This window comes from Ursus arctos, unplaced genomic scaffold (assembly GCF_023065955.2).
Source record: "Ursus arctos isolate Adak ecotype North America unplaced genomic scaffold, UrsArc2.0 scaffold_25, whole genome shotgun sequence".
NCBI lineage: Eukaryota > Metazoa > Chordata > Mammalia > Carnivora > Ursidae > Ursus > Ursus arctos.
In genome coordinates, this window is record NW_026622930.1 from 25015338 (window position 1) to 25035813 (window position 20476).

Consider the following 20476-nt stretch of genomic DNA (forward strand, 5'->3'; position numbering starts at 1 on the left):
TTCAAGAAATGACACATTTGGGAATAAAATGATGAAATCACTTATGTACGAAAATATTTAAATTTCTCATCATTTTAAATGGAAATATGGTGCTTTTTTAAAATGCTTATTTATTTTAGTAAAATGAAAGTGAGTATTACTTATCTACCATGACGCATATAGATTATCACACTGCGCTTACTACATGCTGCAGCGTCCTTACGGGGCTACTGTGGACGCCAAGGCTCAGGTGGTCCTTCCCATGCCCCGCCCCTCTGGGCCAAGGTTCTCAGCCCCCACTCTGCCCTGCTCAGTGATGGTAAAGGCTTCAGGGTTAATTGTCCCTACATTAAATGACCCCTGACTGCTAAGCCTCCAGCCTGTTACTTGTTTCTGCAGTAAATGATCGACTTCCACCACCCCATTCCCACTCTCAATTGTTAGCCTGAACATTCTAAATCCTTCGAATTTTGTAAATTCCTCTGGTGATAATTTAGGAAAGAACTGAAGGCTTTCCAAGGAACCCAGGTAATAAAGCTTATGAAAGTCAACCACGTTATTTTATCGTCAAAGTACGTATTTTTATGTGGACTATTTCCTTTCTACTCAGGAGTTTTTTTGCTTCTTTCATTGTTCACTGCTTTTACTGAAGTGTTGAACAAAACAGACGGTCTCTTCCCCAAAGGACCTTGTAGCCTAGTCCTATTTCCAGCCACACAGTTTTTCTGGTTATAGACTTTGGATAACAGAGAAACTGAGGTAGGGATAAAGAGAAGCCACGTTCAGTCCTAAAACTCAGTTTAATGCTCCTTCCCTCTTAACACATTTCTTTTAGGACCTTTTCCAGGTTGGAGAGCTATTTCATAAGAAGTTAAATAACATCACACCTTAGGTCTGAGTACAGAAAGAATATCTGTCTCTCCCTACATCCCTTCCTAGCAAAGATATGAGTAAAGAAGAAGAGAAACAATCAAAATATTATAAAGGACAGTAAGGCATTTTCCTTCTTTTTGGTTTTAAGTGGACACTAGTAATGGTAGAGTTCACAGCTTGGGAAAATCGATTTTTCCCTTTGGGGGCTCTGTCTGCCTGGGAAGAACCTTGGAGGACAGAGAGGGAAAAACACCCAGAAGCCTAGAGACCCGGAGCCTGGGGAAAGCACAAAGGAAGCTAAGTGCTCAGAGCAAGAGGATTTTAAAAAGACAGGAAATGGAACCTGCCACGCTCTACAGCACATTCCGAACATGAGGACACCCTGTTCGGGAGTGGAGAATAATCCGTGTGGCGCTGGAAGGGCCCCTTGTGTTATTTTTGGGAACCTGAGCAAGGAGTACACACCTGCTGCAGCCACAGCTTCCTACTCAAGAGGCAGTTCCAATCTGTGCGTGTCCCCAAATAATTCTGTATCAATAACTACAGACACAAAGAATGAAAGAAAGAGGAAAAAAATAAAAATTGACCCCCCCCACCCTCATTTTCACTTAGGAGTATTTGGCTCCCTTTCTTCCCAATGTGTTGTTTCCTTAATTTGTGTTATTTTACTCAGACGGTATCTCTGTCTACTCTCACAAGATAGAAACTGAAAAGGGTCAACACAAGCAGCTCTCACAAAGGGCGGGGAAAGCCAGAGCTTCCCCTTCTCACCAACACACAGTAGGTAGAAAGGGTAGAAGATTTAACTAGATTTTTAAAAATTCTCTGTCAAGAGCAGTATATAGTTGTTCTTCCACTCCAAATCCTGTACTGTGTGTGGAGGGAGGGGATCTTTCAATTACGCAGGGGGGGCAAAAAGGCCAAGTATCAGTTAAGCTGAAATTTCTACCAAGTTAAAACTTCCTTCTCAATTAGAGTGGCAATGGTTATCAGAATCATGTAAGGAGATTTTTACGAAATATGCATGCCCCACCATGCTGACGTGAGAGAAGAACCAACAATATGCCTACTCTGAAATTTCTCCTCAGGTAATTCTGGTAAGCTTCTACCTGCTGTAAAAATTACTGAGTTAAATATATATTATATATGCCAAATTCCCAAAGCCAACCTAGTTAATAAAAAAGATCTAAAAATTTAACCTAAAGAATAACAGAATGATTAAATGAAAATTAATTTAAATAAAAATGCTGTTCCCTAGTATACAGGCAATTACCCTAGAGAAAAGAGAGGCTACCCTGGTTCTGTTTCATCTGATCTGGGCCTCGGAGTTCTTGAAGCACTCCTCCTTTCACAGCATTAGTACTTCCCCTAAACACGACATTCAGCAGCATTGGCCGAAAGGAACTGATGAGGGGTAGGGGTGGGGGGTGGGGAATGAGCATTAAAAGCAAAAAAAAACCACTCTTTAAAAATTCTTACTTCAGGAAAAGTAACTAAATTCATTTCATAAATGTGAAGGTGAATGCTGAAGATTAGCCATTAATTGAAAGAGTATTCTGTATGTACACACATAAACACAACATTCCTATTCCACTTTTTAGTGCAGGTAACTGAAAGATCAGGTGAGTTGTTAAAACTGCAGTGTTACTTAGGAAACTGGGCAGATCACTATGTCCCTGGGGCAGGAATGTACTTTTAGGGGGAAAAAAAATTACTTTGAGAAATACATGCATGTTTAATAGAACCAATGTTGGCAAAAAAAAATAACTGAAGTGGCTGCTTTAGATTTAGAACAAAGATGTTTAGAGTCGCTCCTAAGGAGTGAAAACAGTCTTTACCTGCCAAAGGCAAGCCAATTTAAGGCGCAGTTCACCTTCAAAAATTCACTCATTTTAAAAACCCACTGAAAAGTTCAACTTTTTTAATATGGGAAATAAAAATAAAATTTATTGTGAAACGGTCCTTATTTGTTGTATTTTTTTCTTAAGCACATACAAACAAGTAATATCAGGAAAAAAACTACTGATATTTCAAAGGACCAAAGGTCACATATATCATATATTCCAATTATTCTCCTTAATTACTAATCTATTCCCCTCGATTATTGTTAACACAAATTTATGGAGGCCTGCCCTCTGTAAAGCTCGCTGCTGCGTGTGGAGAGGGTGCACACAAGATGGCCGCGCTGAGGGCCCGTCCACAACATGGTGAGGAGGGCCGATGTGGAAAGAACGAACAGATACAAGACACTGAGTGGCAATCAAGAACAAAGTGCCAGGGTAAAATGAAGGCAAAGAGGATCAAATCTAGAGAAGTAGAGAGGGCCCTTCCTCACACGTGATTTCATCTTTGGGGTTAACGGACATTTATGAAACACCCAGTAGGGGAACTATTTTCTCAGACTGGCACAGAGGAAAGGGTCCACTAGCAGCAGCTGGTGACAGAAAACCACTTCACGATGAGAGGACACAAGGAGGCTTATCTAACAGGAAGAGGTCCCAGCAATTCCAACAGTGTTTTCACTCAAACCTAACCCTCAGCAGTCGGTGACAAACAGCTCGCCAGCACCTGACAATTCTCTGCACTCTCCTTCCCTTGGCCGGGCGGCGGCTGGCAGATCGGGGAGTGGCCTCGTGCCACCCGCAGGAGCAGGAGAGCGCCCATCGATTGGAAAGCCGGGTCTGTTACAGTGGCCGGAGAGGGAACATGCTTTCCTCACTCCGCTTAGGCAGTAAGATGCCAGCCAGCTGAGAGCTGCTGTCAACAAGACCATCCAGTGAAGGACAAAAGATTCGAGAGCTGCGCACTCTGTGACGGGAAGTTCCAGTAGCACCGGGCAGCTTTCTGGACAATGTCCCAGCAGAAACACTTCCTCACACGTGGCCAAAACGGAGGCGCTACAGAGGTGGGCAGGGCGGCTTCGCATCACAGCAGCCCCAGCACATACGGGACTAATAAAAGGTTCTTTTCCCTAAGCCCGGAGGTAAAACCCGAGGCTGTTTACTATGGCTCCAAAGGTCAAAATTAATAGCGTGAATTGAGTCTTCTTCTCGCTCTTTGAAACTCCTTGTCAAGTGGCACAGCCAGCTGGGCACACAACTCTGATATGCAGATCGTAACGCTTGTGAACAGATAAAATGAATTACAATGAGCACAGCCTAGCCTATTTCAACTCTCTGATGGGCAGGAAGGTCTCTCTTTTTTACCAAACACTGTCCAAATGCCTCCTCTTACAGTCCATTTGAGGCGATTTAAGCACCTCAAGAATCTGTACGACATCTCATTAGCAAATGACTCTGGAAGCCAACTTGAAGTTTATAAAACTGCAATTATCCTAAGGACAGGGTAGGGTAGTGGCAATTTAACAAAAATAATCATATCAGCTACCAGTATGCTAAATAGTCAAATACATGATTTCATTTTGATCCCTACTAGCACAATAAAAATGAATATTTCCATTGTAAAGATAAGAAAATTGAGGTATACGGAGGTTAAGTCATTTGTCCAGATAAAGCCAAGATTCTTACTCGGGACTGCCTCACACTAATACCCACGAGCATGAGATTAAAAATTTAAAGAAGGAATAAATGGAAGTGGTGATACATTACCAAATCACCACCCACGATAGAGAGGAAAGGTCAGGAAAGTTGGAGAAAACACAAAACTGCCACGAGACACTCAAAAACCACCAACTGGTGACTTGTGCATCATACAGAGAGATGTAACATTTGATAAGTTCTAGTTACGGTTTTCTACAGCAATCATGGTAAGAAAAGCTATCCTTCACAATCAATAAATCTCTCATTTTGGGAAAAGCTGCCTCCAGCACTAGCTCCTTATTACCATTCTAGAACTGTGTCCTTGACAGCAATACCACTGCCTCTACCCGAACACCAATCACACCATCTGCTGTTTGAGCAGCAGCAATTCCTAACACCGATAACAAGTATCACTACTTTAATATAACATCCCAATACTAGCAACCAAAACAACCAAACCAAAACAGCTGGTTTATGAAGTTCATCCATGCACCCTGCCAACTATCCAAACACCTACCCAGCAAGTCGTCCCATCAGTGAATCACTATGTGCTGGGCACCATGCTAGACCCTGACGTTCTCTTCTTCACTTCAGAAGTCCTCCAAAGTGAAGTCCAGCATTCCACCTCCCATAAGGAATCACACACACTGTACCAAACCACAGAGCTCATGCTGATCATGAAATGGGATTTCCTATTAAGAAAATTACAAAGCACCAGTCATAAAATCATATGCATTTAGGGCAACAGTTCGTAACCCTGGCTGGGTAATTAAGAGTCACCTGGGAACTTAAAAATAATGCCAGTGCCTGGGCCTCATCCCAGATCAGTTAAATCAGAATCTTTGGAGTGGGGCTCAGCATGGCTATATTTTTTAAAGCTTCTCAGGTGATTCAAAAGTGCAGTCAGAGTTGAAAAACACCAAATTTAAGTATTTCTAGAGTGGTAGTTCTGAAAACCTCATAACCCACAAATCTATTAGGAGGTACAAAGACCACAAAGACTCCCTCGCCCACCCATTGCACCTGCCATCTGGGCTGTATTAAAATGATACATCAATATAGTGATCTCTTAAAATCACGGTCCCATCATTTCCTTGTTTATTGCAATGAAATACTCAACAAGAGAGTACCAGGGGTCACTCATGCACCCCCAGTGACCCCCAGGCCTCACTCTGAGAACCAGAGCTGAATGGCTCCAGCAGTGAGAGGGTGGTTGAGGGGTCCTCACTCAGTCTCCTGCAGTTGAGTGTTTGGGTGAGCGGAACAGGCAATGTCCAGGCAGGAAGCAGCCTCAGCTCAGTAACCCGACAAGAGGAAACCTTCACAGTTCAGGAATGATTATCAAACTCTTTGTGCTCTTAAAGGAGAGTAATTATAGGCATGTGAAAAAAGGGAAGCACTCCCTGAGGAACTCTTCCTCACATGCTTCCCAAGAGGCACCAGGGCCATTAAAAATTCCATGATGAAGAGGAAAAACAGCCTGGGAACAGCCAGGAGGCAATACAGCAAATTAATACACCAGCCCTCCTCGGGGAAAGCTGTGATAAAACAGGAAACACTTCTCTCTTCGCAAAATAAAATTATACCACTAATGATAACATAGTCACCACACACACACACACACACACACACACACACACACACACACGCATCGTTCTAATGATAGGTGTGAAATTCCCAAGGCTGCCCAGACGCTTTGAAAGAAATCTTTTCCTACTACAAATAAAATGGAACAAGAAAAAGATAAAATTTCCATTCGAAACTGTTTTTAATACAGTCATTCACCTGCCTCTTCCCTGCCACCATGGCTCTTTAACATTCCTTGCTAGACACCAGGCTTTGTTAAATGATGTCCACTCTGTGCAAAGCCAACCATCCAGCTCTGAAGTCCATCTTATCCTTCAGCCACACTGGAACTAGATGGCTCCTTCTCAACTGACCACTTGCTGGGCAGGGACCAACCCCCCCCCCCAACTTCAAAGGAGGGAGAGGATGCCCTGAGGGCTCAGGGTTTCATCACCCATATTTTCTAAAAATTGCTTAGAGGTCACTTGTGCTGACCATTTCCCACAGAGCCATGGTTACCAAACTTTATTGACTGTGCTTCCTCATGAGTAAAACATTTGCACAAGCACCCTTTATGTATGTAATACATACACATAAAACAAAAATAAGTGCTACTAGATGTCTCTATGTATAATTTAAAACGAAAAAACATTTTTTTAAAGATCAGATAATAAATTTATATTTAAAAAATGTCTTCCCCCACCCCCAAAGAATACAACCCACTTTGTAACCACTGCCCTGGTAATAACATCTATAAGGACAAAGATGAACTAGAATTATCCACACTCTCTCACCTTGTTTGTAGCAATGGTCTAAAGGAATAAGCAATATTTCCCTAGAGCTGACTGCACCGGAAGCACAGCCTAGACTTCCTTACATTTCCAAGGCTGGTCACAAGCACGGCCAGCAGGAGAATGAAGACAATGATATGGATAATAAGGTACCTAAAGAAAAAAAAGCTGACACCCACTCCAGCCAGGATGAGGCTTTAGAAGCACCAGGAAACCTGATAAAAGCACAGATACTGATCTCAGCACAGCACGGCACAGCTCTAGGTAACAGAGGTAGAGGGAGAAGGGCAAAAAATCCACTTTCTGCATCTGACAGGCTATGGTGCTATTCATATAACCCTCCCAAAGAGTACACAGCTATTATTTCATGTGGGATTAAGACAAAAAGCTGGAGGACTGCTTTCCTACGCACTGAAATCTTGGGTCTTTCAAGACAGCTTGAAGATCACCACCTCTGGGAAAACCTCTCTGAGCCTCTGACTTAGAAGCCTCTCTTCTGGTCTTTGTATCATTTGCGTGCACATTTTGACACACTTGTCACTCCACCCTGTAACTGCTGATTTTCACGCCTGGCTTTCTCAAGAGAAACGGAAGCTCCTGAGGGTAGGCGCTGAGCAAGAGCCTGCAGCACAGCGCAGAGTCAGTGAGTGCTGAGGGAGTGAAAGATAACCAACAGCGCGCTACTGAAGAGAAGGGCTTAGCGCAGTAATTTATTATCATCCCACAGTTTTCCATGTTCTCAGTAACACCATTTGTGAGAGTCTCTCTTTAGAAGGTTTGGCAGTTGGCAGTAGGTTATGGGGCAGAATTTATTATTACAGCCCAGAGTGGAAGTTCTCACTGGATCTGTGAAAGGATAATTTCTTGTGCCTGCACACCAATCTGTGAACATATTCATTTAAGAATGAATTAAGAGGGGCGCCTGGGTGGCTCAGTTGTTAGGCGTCTGCCTTCGGCTCAGGGCGTGATCCCAGCATTCTGGGATTGAGCCCCACATCAGGCTCCTCCGCTGGAAGCCTGCTTCTTCCTCTCCCACTCCCCCTGCTTGGGTTCCCTCTCTCGCTGACTGTCTCTATCTCTGTCGAATAAAGAAATAAATAAAATCTTTAAAAAAAAAAAAAAAAGAATGAATTAAGAAAAGGAAGAAAAAAACAAAACCACCACATCAGAATCTTGGAAAAAAATCCTTTGTGCCACTAGAAATAAGAAAAGTTCTATGGTTCAGCCTATTAGCTCCTCTTTTGTGCACAATAACCCTGCTAGGGGATGCTACCATTAACACCATGTTTACTTCCCATGTCCTCTACCTCCAGAGACTTTCTATGGAAAAACGTAGGATTCATTCTGCCACACTGGCAAAGGATTCATTCTGACAAATATATACCGAATGTCTAGTAAGTGTCAGACACTATGTTAGGTGCTGGGGATATTATCAGGGAACAAGACAAAACAAAGTCCCTACACTATGAAGCTTATATCCTAGTGAGAGAGACAGGAGAAGAAAGTTGTGAGGGGGGAACCCAACAAGCAAACTCATTACAGACTGTGATAAATCTTTAGCGGAAAGAAATCGTTGAGCAGAGAGAGGTGGAGGTGGTCCCTTTAGATAGGATGGTCTGAGAGGTCCTCCCTGAGTTGAGATGAGAAGTAGCCAACCGTGAGGAAAGGCTTAACACAGGACTCCAGACAAAGGCAACAAGTGTGAAGGTTCAGAGGCAGAAAAGGGTTGCTATTTTTGATCAACAAAATGGAGCTGAGCTCCCTGGCACAGCCAGACCTTTCCCCTAGCAAGGAGAAAGAAGTACATGAAAGGAGCTGGACATGCAGACAGAAGGCAAATTACACAGAGTTGTGCAGGTCAAGGCAAGGACCATGAATAATGTTCTCTGAAGATGGGGCTTTTAGCTGAAGAAATAAGAAATACAAGTCAGAAGACTTAGGGGCAATTGGGTGGCTCAGCTGGTGAAGCGTCTGACTCTTGATTTCAGCTCAGGTCTTGATCTCAGAGCTGTGAGTTCAAGCCCTGCGTTGTTAAAAAACAAAACAAAACAAGAATCCGTGGTCTAATATAAGTCAGAAGACTTAGATCACAGCTGAGACTTAAATCACATATTAGCCTTATGATCATAGGAAAGATACTTCAACACTCTGCCTCAGTTTCTGTATCTGTAAAACATCTATTGGCCTCTAAACGTTGTAGTAAAGATCAAACTGGATATTATACACAAATATACTTAATAATCTGAAGAGCGTTATAAAAAAGGAAATAGTATTGTCTGGAAGAAAACCTTCACCAGAAGACAATTACCTGGCAGAGCAGTGCGCTGGTGAACATCTTCGGTGAGAAGCATCAGTGAGAACATCCAAGGAGTAAAGGGGAGACAGGGGATTGAACTGCAGGAATAAATGAGATTATTTTAGAAAAGCTTATATGATAAAGACCTGATCCCTAAGGGTGGCCTGCTGTTTGATTACTTTGCCCCTTTGACCGTCTGACTCTTTTCCCATACTGCAGACACCATTCAGTGAAGTTGCAACCATGAATACAGCATACTGATCCCACGCACCTCCAAAAAAGGCTATTCCTTGGTAAGTAACAATTTTTCAAAAACTTCTAATACATGACAATTACTTTAATGGCAGAAGATAGTACTTTCTATTTGACACAATAGGAACTCATGCTATTGATTATTAGCCCTTGTTCCTAAGAAAACTAGCATGGAGTTACCTTTTTACTTCCTTATCCTGGTCAATGTTTCCAGTACATAACTGGTTAACACGTACCAGCAGCCGTCGTTAGTGGAAACAGAACTAGACTAAGAATACCTAACACTTAATTCCAGTCTATCCCTGAATTGCCATTATTAAAAACTACGTACTCTCTTTGAGCTTTACTAGCCTCATCTGTACAATGGATGCACTGCTTATCTTACCTATTTTACAGGATTGCCGTGGGGGCTAAGTTAAATACCAATTTCTCTTCTGTAAAACTTCAATGTATCTCAGAAGGTGGTTGTGAGGATCAAACTTGGACACAACACAGAAAAATATCTTACTTTGTGTTTTCTAGCTTTCTTTGGACTTCTCCCAGAATAAATAATCCTCCCCCCAAATTTCAGAACTAAATATATCTTAAGCCCAGAACTCTGAATGGTAATCTCAAAAGAACTTACAAAGAAGTCTGACTTTCAGCAAATCGTTTAACTCTTATTTGTAAGTAACAGATCTGGACTAGGTGATCACCACAGGCGCTCTTCTGCCTTTTGATCCTCTGAGGCAAACACGATCAGTACCCTGGCTTCCTGTCTCTCACATACCACCTTAATGACTTTGTATCTGCCCACCACCTGGATTATATTTACTCAGTATTTTTCTTCATACCAATTATTTTTACTCAGCCTTGTCCTTACTACTTCTATGGAACAATAAGATTGATAGAATGATTATATTTTTTTCTAATACAAATTATAACTTAAAGTAATAATCGTGTGTCCACATACCATCTAAAATCATCTCGTAAGTACACACCAGTTAGGTATACCACTACTCTAGTTCATTCTGAAATAGTAACTTCAAGAGGAAGGTTCCAAGTCTAAACTGTACATCAATTTAATAAGTCCTAAGGAGTCAAAACACAAAACAAAAACTGCTGAGCAACAGGAGGCCTGAGATTTCTATCTATCAGTCTTCACCTATTTTATAACTAATCGAAATAAAGCAACTTCTATCCCCACAAAAATCAAAAGCTTCAAACGTTAAAAGAACATGTTGATAGCCACCGTCAGTAATCTTTAAATTATGACCCCTACACAGGCCTAGCTTTGCCAAGGGCCCTCCCTCGGGGTAGCCAGGAAGGAGACTAAGAGACTAAGAGGGTAAGGCTCTAAGGCCTTGACCCCCCTTCACTCCCAGCAGCCCTCCCTCCTTTGGTTTCTTATGTTCAGGTCTCACCACTGTACTTCTCAGCATAGGATGCCGGTGCTGAACTAAACCACAAACAAACAAGCTTCCTTATGATTTCTTACTGCAAAGTTCAAAACTAAATTAAAAATGGGATCCCTATGAAATACGCATTACAAGTAATAAACAGAAAAACACAGCTGAACCTAAAAAAGGGAATTAGCTACAGTTCTTCTCAGTGAATATCAGATAATCTGAGACAACAGTCCTCTAAAAAAAAAATCAGAATAACACAGGGAACAGGGACCTTACCTCATGTGCACAAGCAGAAATGTGAGGAAAATCAGAAGCCAATGCTTTATTCTTTCTAAAGAAAAGGAAATCAAATGATAAAATAAAGATGACGAAGAAAAGGGATCTTACCTGATTTCGTTCTCTTTTCCCAGCTGACGGTAACCAGAAACTAAAGAGAGGGAGAAAACAACAGGAAAGAAAACAATAAAAGCAGCAGTTGGAAATTATAGAGGAGGAGCAGAAAAAAAGATGCTGGGATAACCAAGTGAAGACAAAGAAAGAACTAGGGAAAAGAAGGAACTGGAGGGGAAAAGGGGGGATGGTAAATGCATAGAAACTTTTTTTGTGAAAAATAACTCTTCAAAGGAAAAAGCCTTGTAAGGAATTGTAAAACACTAGACTCTCTACAAACAAACCCAAGACTACAGTGTGACACCAACATACTCTCAGCCGTGTGATGACAACAGGATCCCCAAATTCAAAAAGAACACAAAACATACTCACATCTTGCCTATTTTGTAAATGACAAATCTGACCAGGCTGATGAGTATAGGACCACGACCAGATACTAACCATGAAGTGTACGGGAGACATCAAACAGCCAATCGTGTTAGGGGACAAGGCTGTCACAAGAAAGGGGGGGAATAATTTTCTTATATCTGTACATAGGCTTTCCAGTTGCATAGTAGTGAAGACAAAAAGATATTTCTCTAGATAGAGGAGTAAAAATGGGAGAAGCCTATAGGAAAACATAGAGGGATTCTGAACAAAAAAATTTTGAGGCAGAAAAATGGGCTTAAAATATATTCTATAAAGGAAGAAGTAAAACTATCAGTCTGCAGATGACATGATACCCTACACAGAAAACCCTAAGGACTCCATTAAAAAACTTAGAACTGATAAATGAATTCAGTAAAGCTGCAGGATACAAAATCAACGTACAGAAATCTGTTGTTTCTCTACAGTAATAATGAACTATCAGAAAGAGAAATGAGAAAACAGCCCCATTTACAATTACATTAAAAAGAAGAAGATACCCAGGAATAAATTTAACCGAGGAGGTGAAAGACCTGGACACTGAAAACTATAAGACATTGATGAAAGAAACTGAAGACACAAATAAACGGAAAGATATTCCATGCTCATGGACTGGAAGAATTAACATTGCTAAACTGTCCCTACTACCCAAAGCAACCTACAGATGCAAATCCCAATGGCATACTTCACAGAACTAGAACAAATAATTCTAAAAATTTGTATGGAACCACAAAAGACCCCAAATACCCACAGCAATCTTAAGAAAGAACAAAGCTGGAGGTATCATGCTCCCTGGCTTCCAATTAAACTACAAAGCTATAGTAACCAAAATACTATGGTATGGGCATAAAAACAGACACATAGATTAATGGAACAGAATAGAGAGCCTAGAAATAAACCCATGCATATAACGGTCAATTAATTTATAACAAAGGAGGCAAGAATATACAATGGCGAAAAGACAGTCTCTTCAAGAAGTGACGTTGGGAAAACTGCACAGTCACACACAAAAGAAGAAAACTAGATCACTATCTTATACCATACACAAAAATTAATTCAAAATAAATGGATTAAGGACTTGAATGTAGAACTTGAAAGCATAAAATTCCTAGAAGAACATATAGGTGATAAGCTCCTTGCCATGGGTCTCTCTCTCTTTTTTTTTTTTTTTTTGGTGGGGGGTGGGGATGGGGATCTGACTCCAAAGGCAAGGGAAACAAAAACAAAAATAAATGGGACATCAGCCTAAAAAGCTGTGTAGCAAAGGAAATTATTGATAAAACAAAAAGTCAACCTACTGAATTGGAGAAGATATTGCAAAACATTTATCAGATAAAGGAATAATATCCAAAATATATAAAGAACTCATACAACTCAACAACAAAAAAACCCAAACAATCCAATCAAAAAATGGGCAGAGGGCATGAAGGACATTTCCCCAAAGACATACAGGCCCACAGGCACATGAAAAGATGCTCAATATCACTAATTATCAGAGAAATGAAAATCAAAACCACAATGAGATATTACCTCAGACCTGTTAGAACGGCTATTATCAACAAAATAAGAAATAACAAGTGTTGGTGAGGATGTGAAGAAAAGAGAATCTCAGCACACTGTTGGTGGGAATGTAAACTGGTGCAGCCACTCTGGAAAACAGTATGGAGATTCCTCAAAAAATTAAAAACAGATCTATCATATGATCCAGCTATTCTACTTCTGCATATTTATCCAAGGAATATGAAAACACCAACCTAAAAAGATATAAACACCTCTATGTTCTCCGAAGCATTATTTACAATGGCCAAGATATGGAAACAACCTAAGCGTCCATCAACGGATAAAGAACATGTGGTGTATACATAAATACACATACACACAATGGAATACCACTCAGTCATAAAAGAGAAGGAAATCTTGCCATTTGTGATAACATGGATGAACCCTGAGGGATTATTAGGTTAGATGATTAAGTCAGAGAGAGAAGACAAATACTGTATGACATCATTTATACATGGAATCTAAAAACAAAACAAATGAAAGAATAAAACAAAACAAACTCTTAGATACAGGGAATGGATTGGTGGTTCCCGGAGGAGAAGAGGGTTGAGAGGTGGGTGAAAGGGCTCCATTTCATGCTGATGTATGGTGATGATCACTTTGTAGTGGATATAAATACTGAATTACAATGTTGTACACCTGAAACTCACGTAATGTTATACATCAATCAATCAATATAAATAAATAAATAGTAACATCTTAACTGGAGGCTACTTTTATAAGGCAGCATCTATACATATAAACAGCAAAGAAATAAAAACTAGTCTAGAAAGGAAAAAAAATCACTCTCATGAGTTTAGGGCCTTAGCCACATTAACTGCTGTAAAGTACAAATCTTTAAGATCTTCTCATCCAGCTCTAGAGTCAGATTTCTAGGTTCCTTTGTAAAACTTCCCTCTGCGTCCTACTCCAAGAATGGGCTAGGATAATGAGTAAATATATAAGCACTTACTCCTTCTGCCGAGGGTCACTAATGATGTGGCCTATTCTCTCAGTACTTATGCTGGTCTCCTGCAAAGGCAAGGAAGACAACAGTGTCAACTAACCACAGAAACAAAGTATGATCTGTCATCAAGTTCACACTTTCCCATAACTACGCCAGCAACCTCAAAGGCACATGTGAAATGTCAATCTTAAAATTCAACAGCAAATTTATTTCTTTTTATGGGAATCTATCTTAAAGTTTTACGTTATTCTAGACTTATTTTTCTCTAGTGTTCCAAAAAAGTCATTATAAACCTTGTTTACTATAGATAGCATTTTAATAGTGAGTTATTAAAGTATATAGAAATAGAAAAAATTTTTTGAAAATCCAACAGCAGCCGATTTTTAACAAGCTACATACCAAGCTCCCCAGATTATAGGATTTTCATAATGGGAAATTTAGCCAGTCCTCACTGGTAACACCTAAAATCTGCTGACTAAATGTACACCTATTAAAGGAATTTTGTAACCTACAAAAATTGTTACCCTCTCTTGTCTGTTAAGCATCATTTTTTAAAGTAAAACAGAAGTTTGTACAAATTAGTTCTTAAATTTAGGGTTCTAAGACTGTAATATGAAATCTTACTCATAACACCACAAGCAATTCAGAAACTAACTACTCATCTCCAAAAAACTGAAAAATGGCACAAGGCACTCACCCTTCATTTAACTTGAGTACATTTACAATGAAGGTCTATCACAGTACCTGGGGAAGCGCACCAACGCTACATGAGTAAGAGTTACGCACATACGAGTGTTAAGATGAGAGCACATAAGTCATGGGCATGAATGTCCAGAACGTGAAGTCTGTTACTCAAACACATTTGTTACTAGGCAAATATTATGATCTGTATTTATTCATGTGTGTGGATTAGCCTAAAATATTAGGGTACACATTTAGCAGAAATGACTATAGAAAAATTAATTTGAGGTCAGATTCTGGGCGGGAGTGGAGCTAAATGAAAAGGTTTCACATACTGTATTCTTCACATTCTTCATCCCTTACGCACATGCCTCCCGGTCACAGACACAGCCATAGTAGAGGGGCCAAGGGAAAGGATGGGTGAAAAATGAGCTATTTGTTACTGCAGAAAAATTATTAACTTAAAGTGCCGTAATGTTTAAATTTACAGTTTATTACTGTGTAAATTACAAGCAGTACTTTGCGTAATTAGCAGCTCGCTGGCAGGGAGCTGTGAATGAAACTCATTATTTATGATTACAATTTAGAAAAAGAGAAGAGAGGTGGGGGAGGGGGAAGAAGGGGGGCAGAACACTGACCTCTGCTAGAAATGACAAATATCCCTTTAAGGTGATGAAGATGAATTAAACAAGTAAATATTATCCTATTCATTTGAAATTCTTAGAGGCACATCCAACAGGCCCTAGTTTCCTTCCAGGCAAGCTAAAGGGAGCCTTCGAGATGAACTGATCTACTTCAATGGAAGTGGAAGGCTCTTATTTTATAGGAGCTGAAACTAAGTAAGGTAGAACATTATCTTTCATGCCCAACTGATAAAAAGTAAAACCACCTCTCTGTTCCCTACTCCCAACCTCCTGCCTCCCTCCACCTCACATACTCCTACCCTATTAGCTATCCTGTTAACTAAGAATAAGCTCCCAGAACAGCGAAAGCAGCATTTTAATGTCTCTGAAATCAATGAGCCAAAAGAAGAAGGTATCATTCTTCCATAATCAAATGTCTTTCTAATTAAGAGATTTGAAATTGAAAAAGATTAAAAATATCTGAGTTCACCTGGAAATGAATAGCTTCATTTCTTTTACACAGCTAAAATTCCAGAAAACAGTTCCCTATTTCAACTACAAAACAGTAGCCCCCTGAGGGTAGCCAGGCTGTGGCTGTGATCACTATGTACCTGGCCAGGCACAGAGCCTGACACATAGTAGGCATTCTAAATGTTTCTGCAGTGAACACATTAATGCTCTGAAATGCCTCTCACTCTCTTGCCCTTTGCCCACCACCATCCTAACTAGGTATGAACCCCAGTCTTAACCTACCTTCAATCTCAAAGCTAGAGTAAAAAATTAAAGTAATTTTTAGGGGCACCTAGATGGGTCAGTTAAGTGTCTGCCTTTGGCTCAGGTCATGATCCCAGAGTCCTGGGATGCAGTGGTTCCCTGCTCTGTGGGAGTCTGCTTATCCCTTTTCCTTTACCCCTCCCCCCCACTTGTGCTCTTTCTCTCTCTCTCTCAAATTAATAAATAGTAATCTTTAAAAATAATGATAATTTTTAAATTTTAAATTAGAAAAGATAAAAGAGAAGTATAGCTGGATTCAATTCTCTCTTCTGCCACTTCTATCTGGGTAATATCAGACATTACCTAGCTTCTTTGAACCCAAGTTTTCCTCATCTGCTAAGTGGGAACATCACCTGTTCTGTAAGGTTGTTGGGAGGATTAAATGAACTGAGTGCCAAGTACGGTCCCTGGCAAAGGCAGAACTGAGTAAGTGGTAGACAGTCCTCCCACGTGACCAAAGAAAAGCTTCTGAAATCTGATAACTGGTTTTCTTTCCAGTTTTTTTTTTTTTTTTTTTTAATGAATTCTAGAATAAAAGACCAAAGTTAGGACAGAAGAAGCATTCATGAATTCAGGAGGAGTTATAAAGAAGCCAAGAGTATTTCAGCTTCTACAATAATAATGTAAGATTAATCGAAAGAATAGAAGAGACAAGAGCAGGCCTGTAGATTGACAGACAAACTGTCATAACAGTATTTGCTTTGTCAAAACTTCTGTACGAGTTAAGCTTCATCTTTTAGGTGTGTATCCATTTATATCCTACATTAAGGTTCACTCTTGTGAACTTGCAAAATATTTCAGTTGGCTTGATTTACTCCATGGAGTTCTGCAGCACCTTTGATTATCAAGAGGGTACACAAACCCCACAGGGAATACTGTCCTCCCAGTCTCCCAGTAAGCCCAGTAGACAGTGAAGGCGGTCACCTTCCCAACAAGCCTTCTTCGGCCCTTTCTGAGGCATCGAGCTGCCGCTCCAGGCAGACGATTCAAGCGGGCATGGTACCCTAAAAAAAAAAAAAAGAAAGAAAGCCCTCAGAAAGGAATGCAGAAGATTCATTAGCAATGATATGCTTCTAGTACACCAAAGGCCTTCCTCCCCAGGATCTTACGAGCCTGAGCCTTAAACTAGTATCACTAGTCTATTTGCCAAGGATTTATCATTCTCATGCCTTTGCAATATGATCTCAAGTGTGTCTTTACCTCTGACCTAGGCATCCTCACGTATAAAGGAGGGATAATCACTCGCACAGTCCTATCATACAGGGCTGATGTGAAGACTCAATGAAATAGCAAAGGGAAGGTACTTTATAAATTGAAAACACTATACAAATAAAGAGTAGTATCAATAATTTCTAATTATAAGTTAAATGCTAGTTATTATCTCAAAAACATTTCAGTCATAAAATAATAGTTAAAATAGACCAAGATGCCCTTCAACAGATGACTGGATTAAGAAGTTGTGGTCCATATATACAGTGGAACATTACTCAGCTATCAGAAAGAATGAGTTCTCAACATTTGCTGCAACATGGACGGCACTGGAGGAGATAATGCTAAGTGAAATAAGTCAAGCAGAGAAAGACAATTATCATATGGTTTCTCTCATCTATGGAACATAAGAACTAGGAAGATCGGTAGGGGAAGAAAGGGATAAAGAAAGGGCGGGTAATCAGAAGGGGGAATGAAGCATGAGAGACTATGGACTCTGAGAAACAAACTGAGGGCTTCAGAGGGGAGGGAAGTGGGGGAATGGGACAGACTGGTGATGGGTAGTAAGGAGGGCACGTATTGCATGGTGCACTGGGTGTTATACGCAACTAATGAATCATCGAACTTTACATCAAAAACCAGAGGTGTACTGTATGGTGACTAACATAATATAATAAAAAAACATTTAAAAAAATAGCTTGTATAGTATAATCCCATTTTTCTAATATATGTGTTCTACACATAAAAAACACAACTGGAAGAATCCATACCCAAGCGTTGTTAATGACACTGTCTCTGGGTATGGAATTATAGGTCATTTTAAGTTGTTCTTCCTGTTCTTACTTGTGTGCATTTTAAGTGGTCCATAAAGAATTTTCAGAAATGGTCACTGAAATGTTAGATCCAAGTTATTAAGGTAGCAAACATGTGCGTCAGCCAGGCAATAACCTTTACCAAGAGCTACCTGTTTTGAGAAGGACTTTCAATCATCTAAATTCATCATAACAAAATGCTATAGGAGTTTACAGCTCTGGGCGTATTTCTGATCACCAACAGATGCCCAACAAATACTTAATAACTGACTGATTACTGGGCACCCCAGAATCATCACTTTATAGAACAAAAAGACACCTTTGAAACAGTGTGCTCAAAGCCGCAATTATTTTAAGTGATGACCCCCATGTCCCAAGGAAATGAAGTGACTCTGTCACAGTCACGGGGCTAGAAGACAGCACCTGAGAGTTTTATCACCCCAGTTCCTTCCCCCTGTCCTAGGCTCTTCCACTCTACCTTGCTACATCGTAAGTAAAGGAAAAGCAAAAGGAAAGGATGTACTTGTGTTTAAGTCCAAGGTAATAGAATAAAATAAAATTATTTAAAGGAAATATTTTAAAATCATCCAATTTAAAAAATGTCATTATACCTTGTATGTGAATGTTCTTACTGAAATCTGTTCTCTTCCAAGATCCAATACTTCAGGCTCCCACTGAGGACTCCATAGCCCATCGGTTTCACAGCAGGTAAGCAGCAGTGACACGCTGCTAGGCTTCCTAAATCTGGCACAAATGGCAATAGCAAGCTGAAGGAATGCCCTGCTAATAGATATCCCAAGAGTCTCCATGGGTTGATTTAGTACGAATGGAGAACCTCAAGCTTTGAGACTCACCCTTGAATCTTCTAGAAAAATCCCTGGACTAGCTCCAAAATTCAGATAGTTAATGCATTCTTAGAGGAATGAGTATGCTTGCCATGGGATGATTCTCCCCAAAGAGAACCATGGAAGTGTGAAGTTTATTTTGGTCTCCTCAAAACTTACCTCTTTGAGCTGGTCGAGAAGGTAAAAGGAATGTGGAATCGGAAAGTTTATCCAGTCCAGAATCCATTCTTTCTACTTCAGGGCAATGATCAGAAGCCCACTTTGGCAGAAGATTAGGGACAGTGAATCCTGGGACACATTCTCCCTCATAGAACCAATCGCTCTGCTCATCATCCCCTAAAGTAAAAAGATCATATCCTAAGTTGGAATTTTAACATGCTGCATGAAAACCAAATGGGAGGATGATTTCTCAGACCTACAGATTTGATTATACTTTTTAAATAAAGTCAAAGTACAAAAAATTTGTTTTGATCCTCCTTCTATTATATGTTATATATTATGATGAAAATTATAGTATAAACCAGTTTCACATAATGTCATACTGTGTTACACTGGACTTTTATGAGTAAAAAATAATAAAGCTACCACTTACTAAACCCTTACCACCTGTAAGAGTCCATGCTAAAAATCTGTAAGTATGTTATCTCTTCTAAACCCTACACTAATTACAACTTATAAATGAGGCAACTAAAGCCCAGAGAAGGCAAGATAAAGTTAATAAATGATGAAGCCAAGATCTGAACCCAAAGCCTGACTAAGTCCAAAGCCTTTAACACAAAAGTTAAGTAGCCTCTTATGTACCATTCTGTGGTATAAACGGACTTGAGGGTTCAAAGCCCAAATGTTTCTCCATTCAAACCTACCTATTCCTGAGGGATGTTATATTTGCATTTCTCATAATAGGTGAATAAAAAATGTTACCCATACCTCAATTCTTCCTTAGTACCCCTTAGTACCCCATTAATGGGAAAAAATCATCTTGACACTAGCAATCCAAGCAACCAGGAAAAAAATAACCACAGGGACAAGCAATATAATCCCCAAGATTTGTTATGAAGTCATACCATTGACCCAAGGCCAGACTCCTCATCAATGACAAAGTCAAGACTAGACCCACAGAGCCAGACTCTTGGTTCAAACCTCTTTCTACTGGCTAGGATGATAGCATCTCAGTTTGCAACAGAACTTGTTCCCGCCGGCAAAAAGTAGTAAAACAGATAACTTTAGGTCTACCATTCTGTACTCCTTTCAAAATAGCAAGGATGAAGGGAATTACTACAAGAACATCTGAAGAGTTCACGGTGCATTCATTCCCTAATGTATGCCGGATCCCAGGGAAAACTGCTCAGGCCATGGTTAAGTACATGAAGTATCAGATTCATGACCCACTAACATAAGCCAGGATAATGGTAACTCTTAACCCACCCTGGAGATCTCTAAAAGGTAAATGAAAATGCCCATAAAAAAGTTACTCAAAGTGTTCCCTTATAAAAACACACCACCAACAGCTGTTTCTCTAGACCAGTGGTTCTCAAACTTCAATAGGC

At 40.1% G+C, this 20476-nt stretch overlaps 1 protein-coding gene across 5 annotated transcripts in view; it reads right to left on the reverse strand.

Moving 5' to 3' along the window:
- GPATCH2L (G-patch domain containing 2 like) overlaps window positions 1-20476 on the reverse strand; it is a 124416-nt gene that overhangs the window by 13844 nt on the left and 90096 nt on the right. For 2 of the 5 annotated variants that reach the window (XM_057318569.1, XM_057318571.1), the window contains exons 4-8: window positions 19089-19265; window positions 16988-17067; window positions 13992-14050; window positions 10961-11015; window positions 9057-9142 (exon numbers count right to left, since the gene is read on the reverse strand). In XM_057318569.1, the coding sequence (XP_057174552.1) occupies window positions 9057-9142; window positions 10961-11015; window positions 13992-14050; window positions 16988-17067; window positions 19089-19265 (457 nt within the window). Of the gene's footprint in view, window positions 1-9056; window positions 9143-10960; window positions 11112-13991; window positions 14051-16987; window positions 17068-19088; window positions 19266-20476 lie in introns of all 5 variants that reach the window. The other 3 variants (XM_057318568.1, XM_048219996.2, XM_057318570.1) reach the window with 2 other exon arrangements.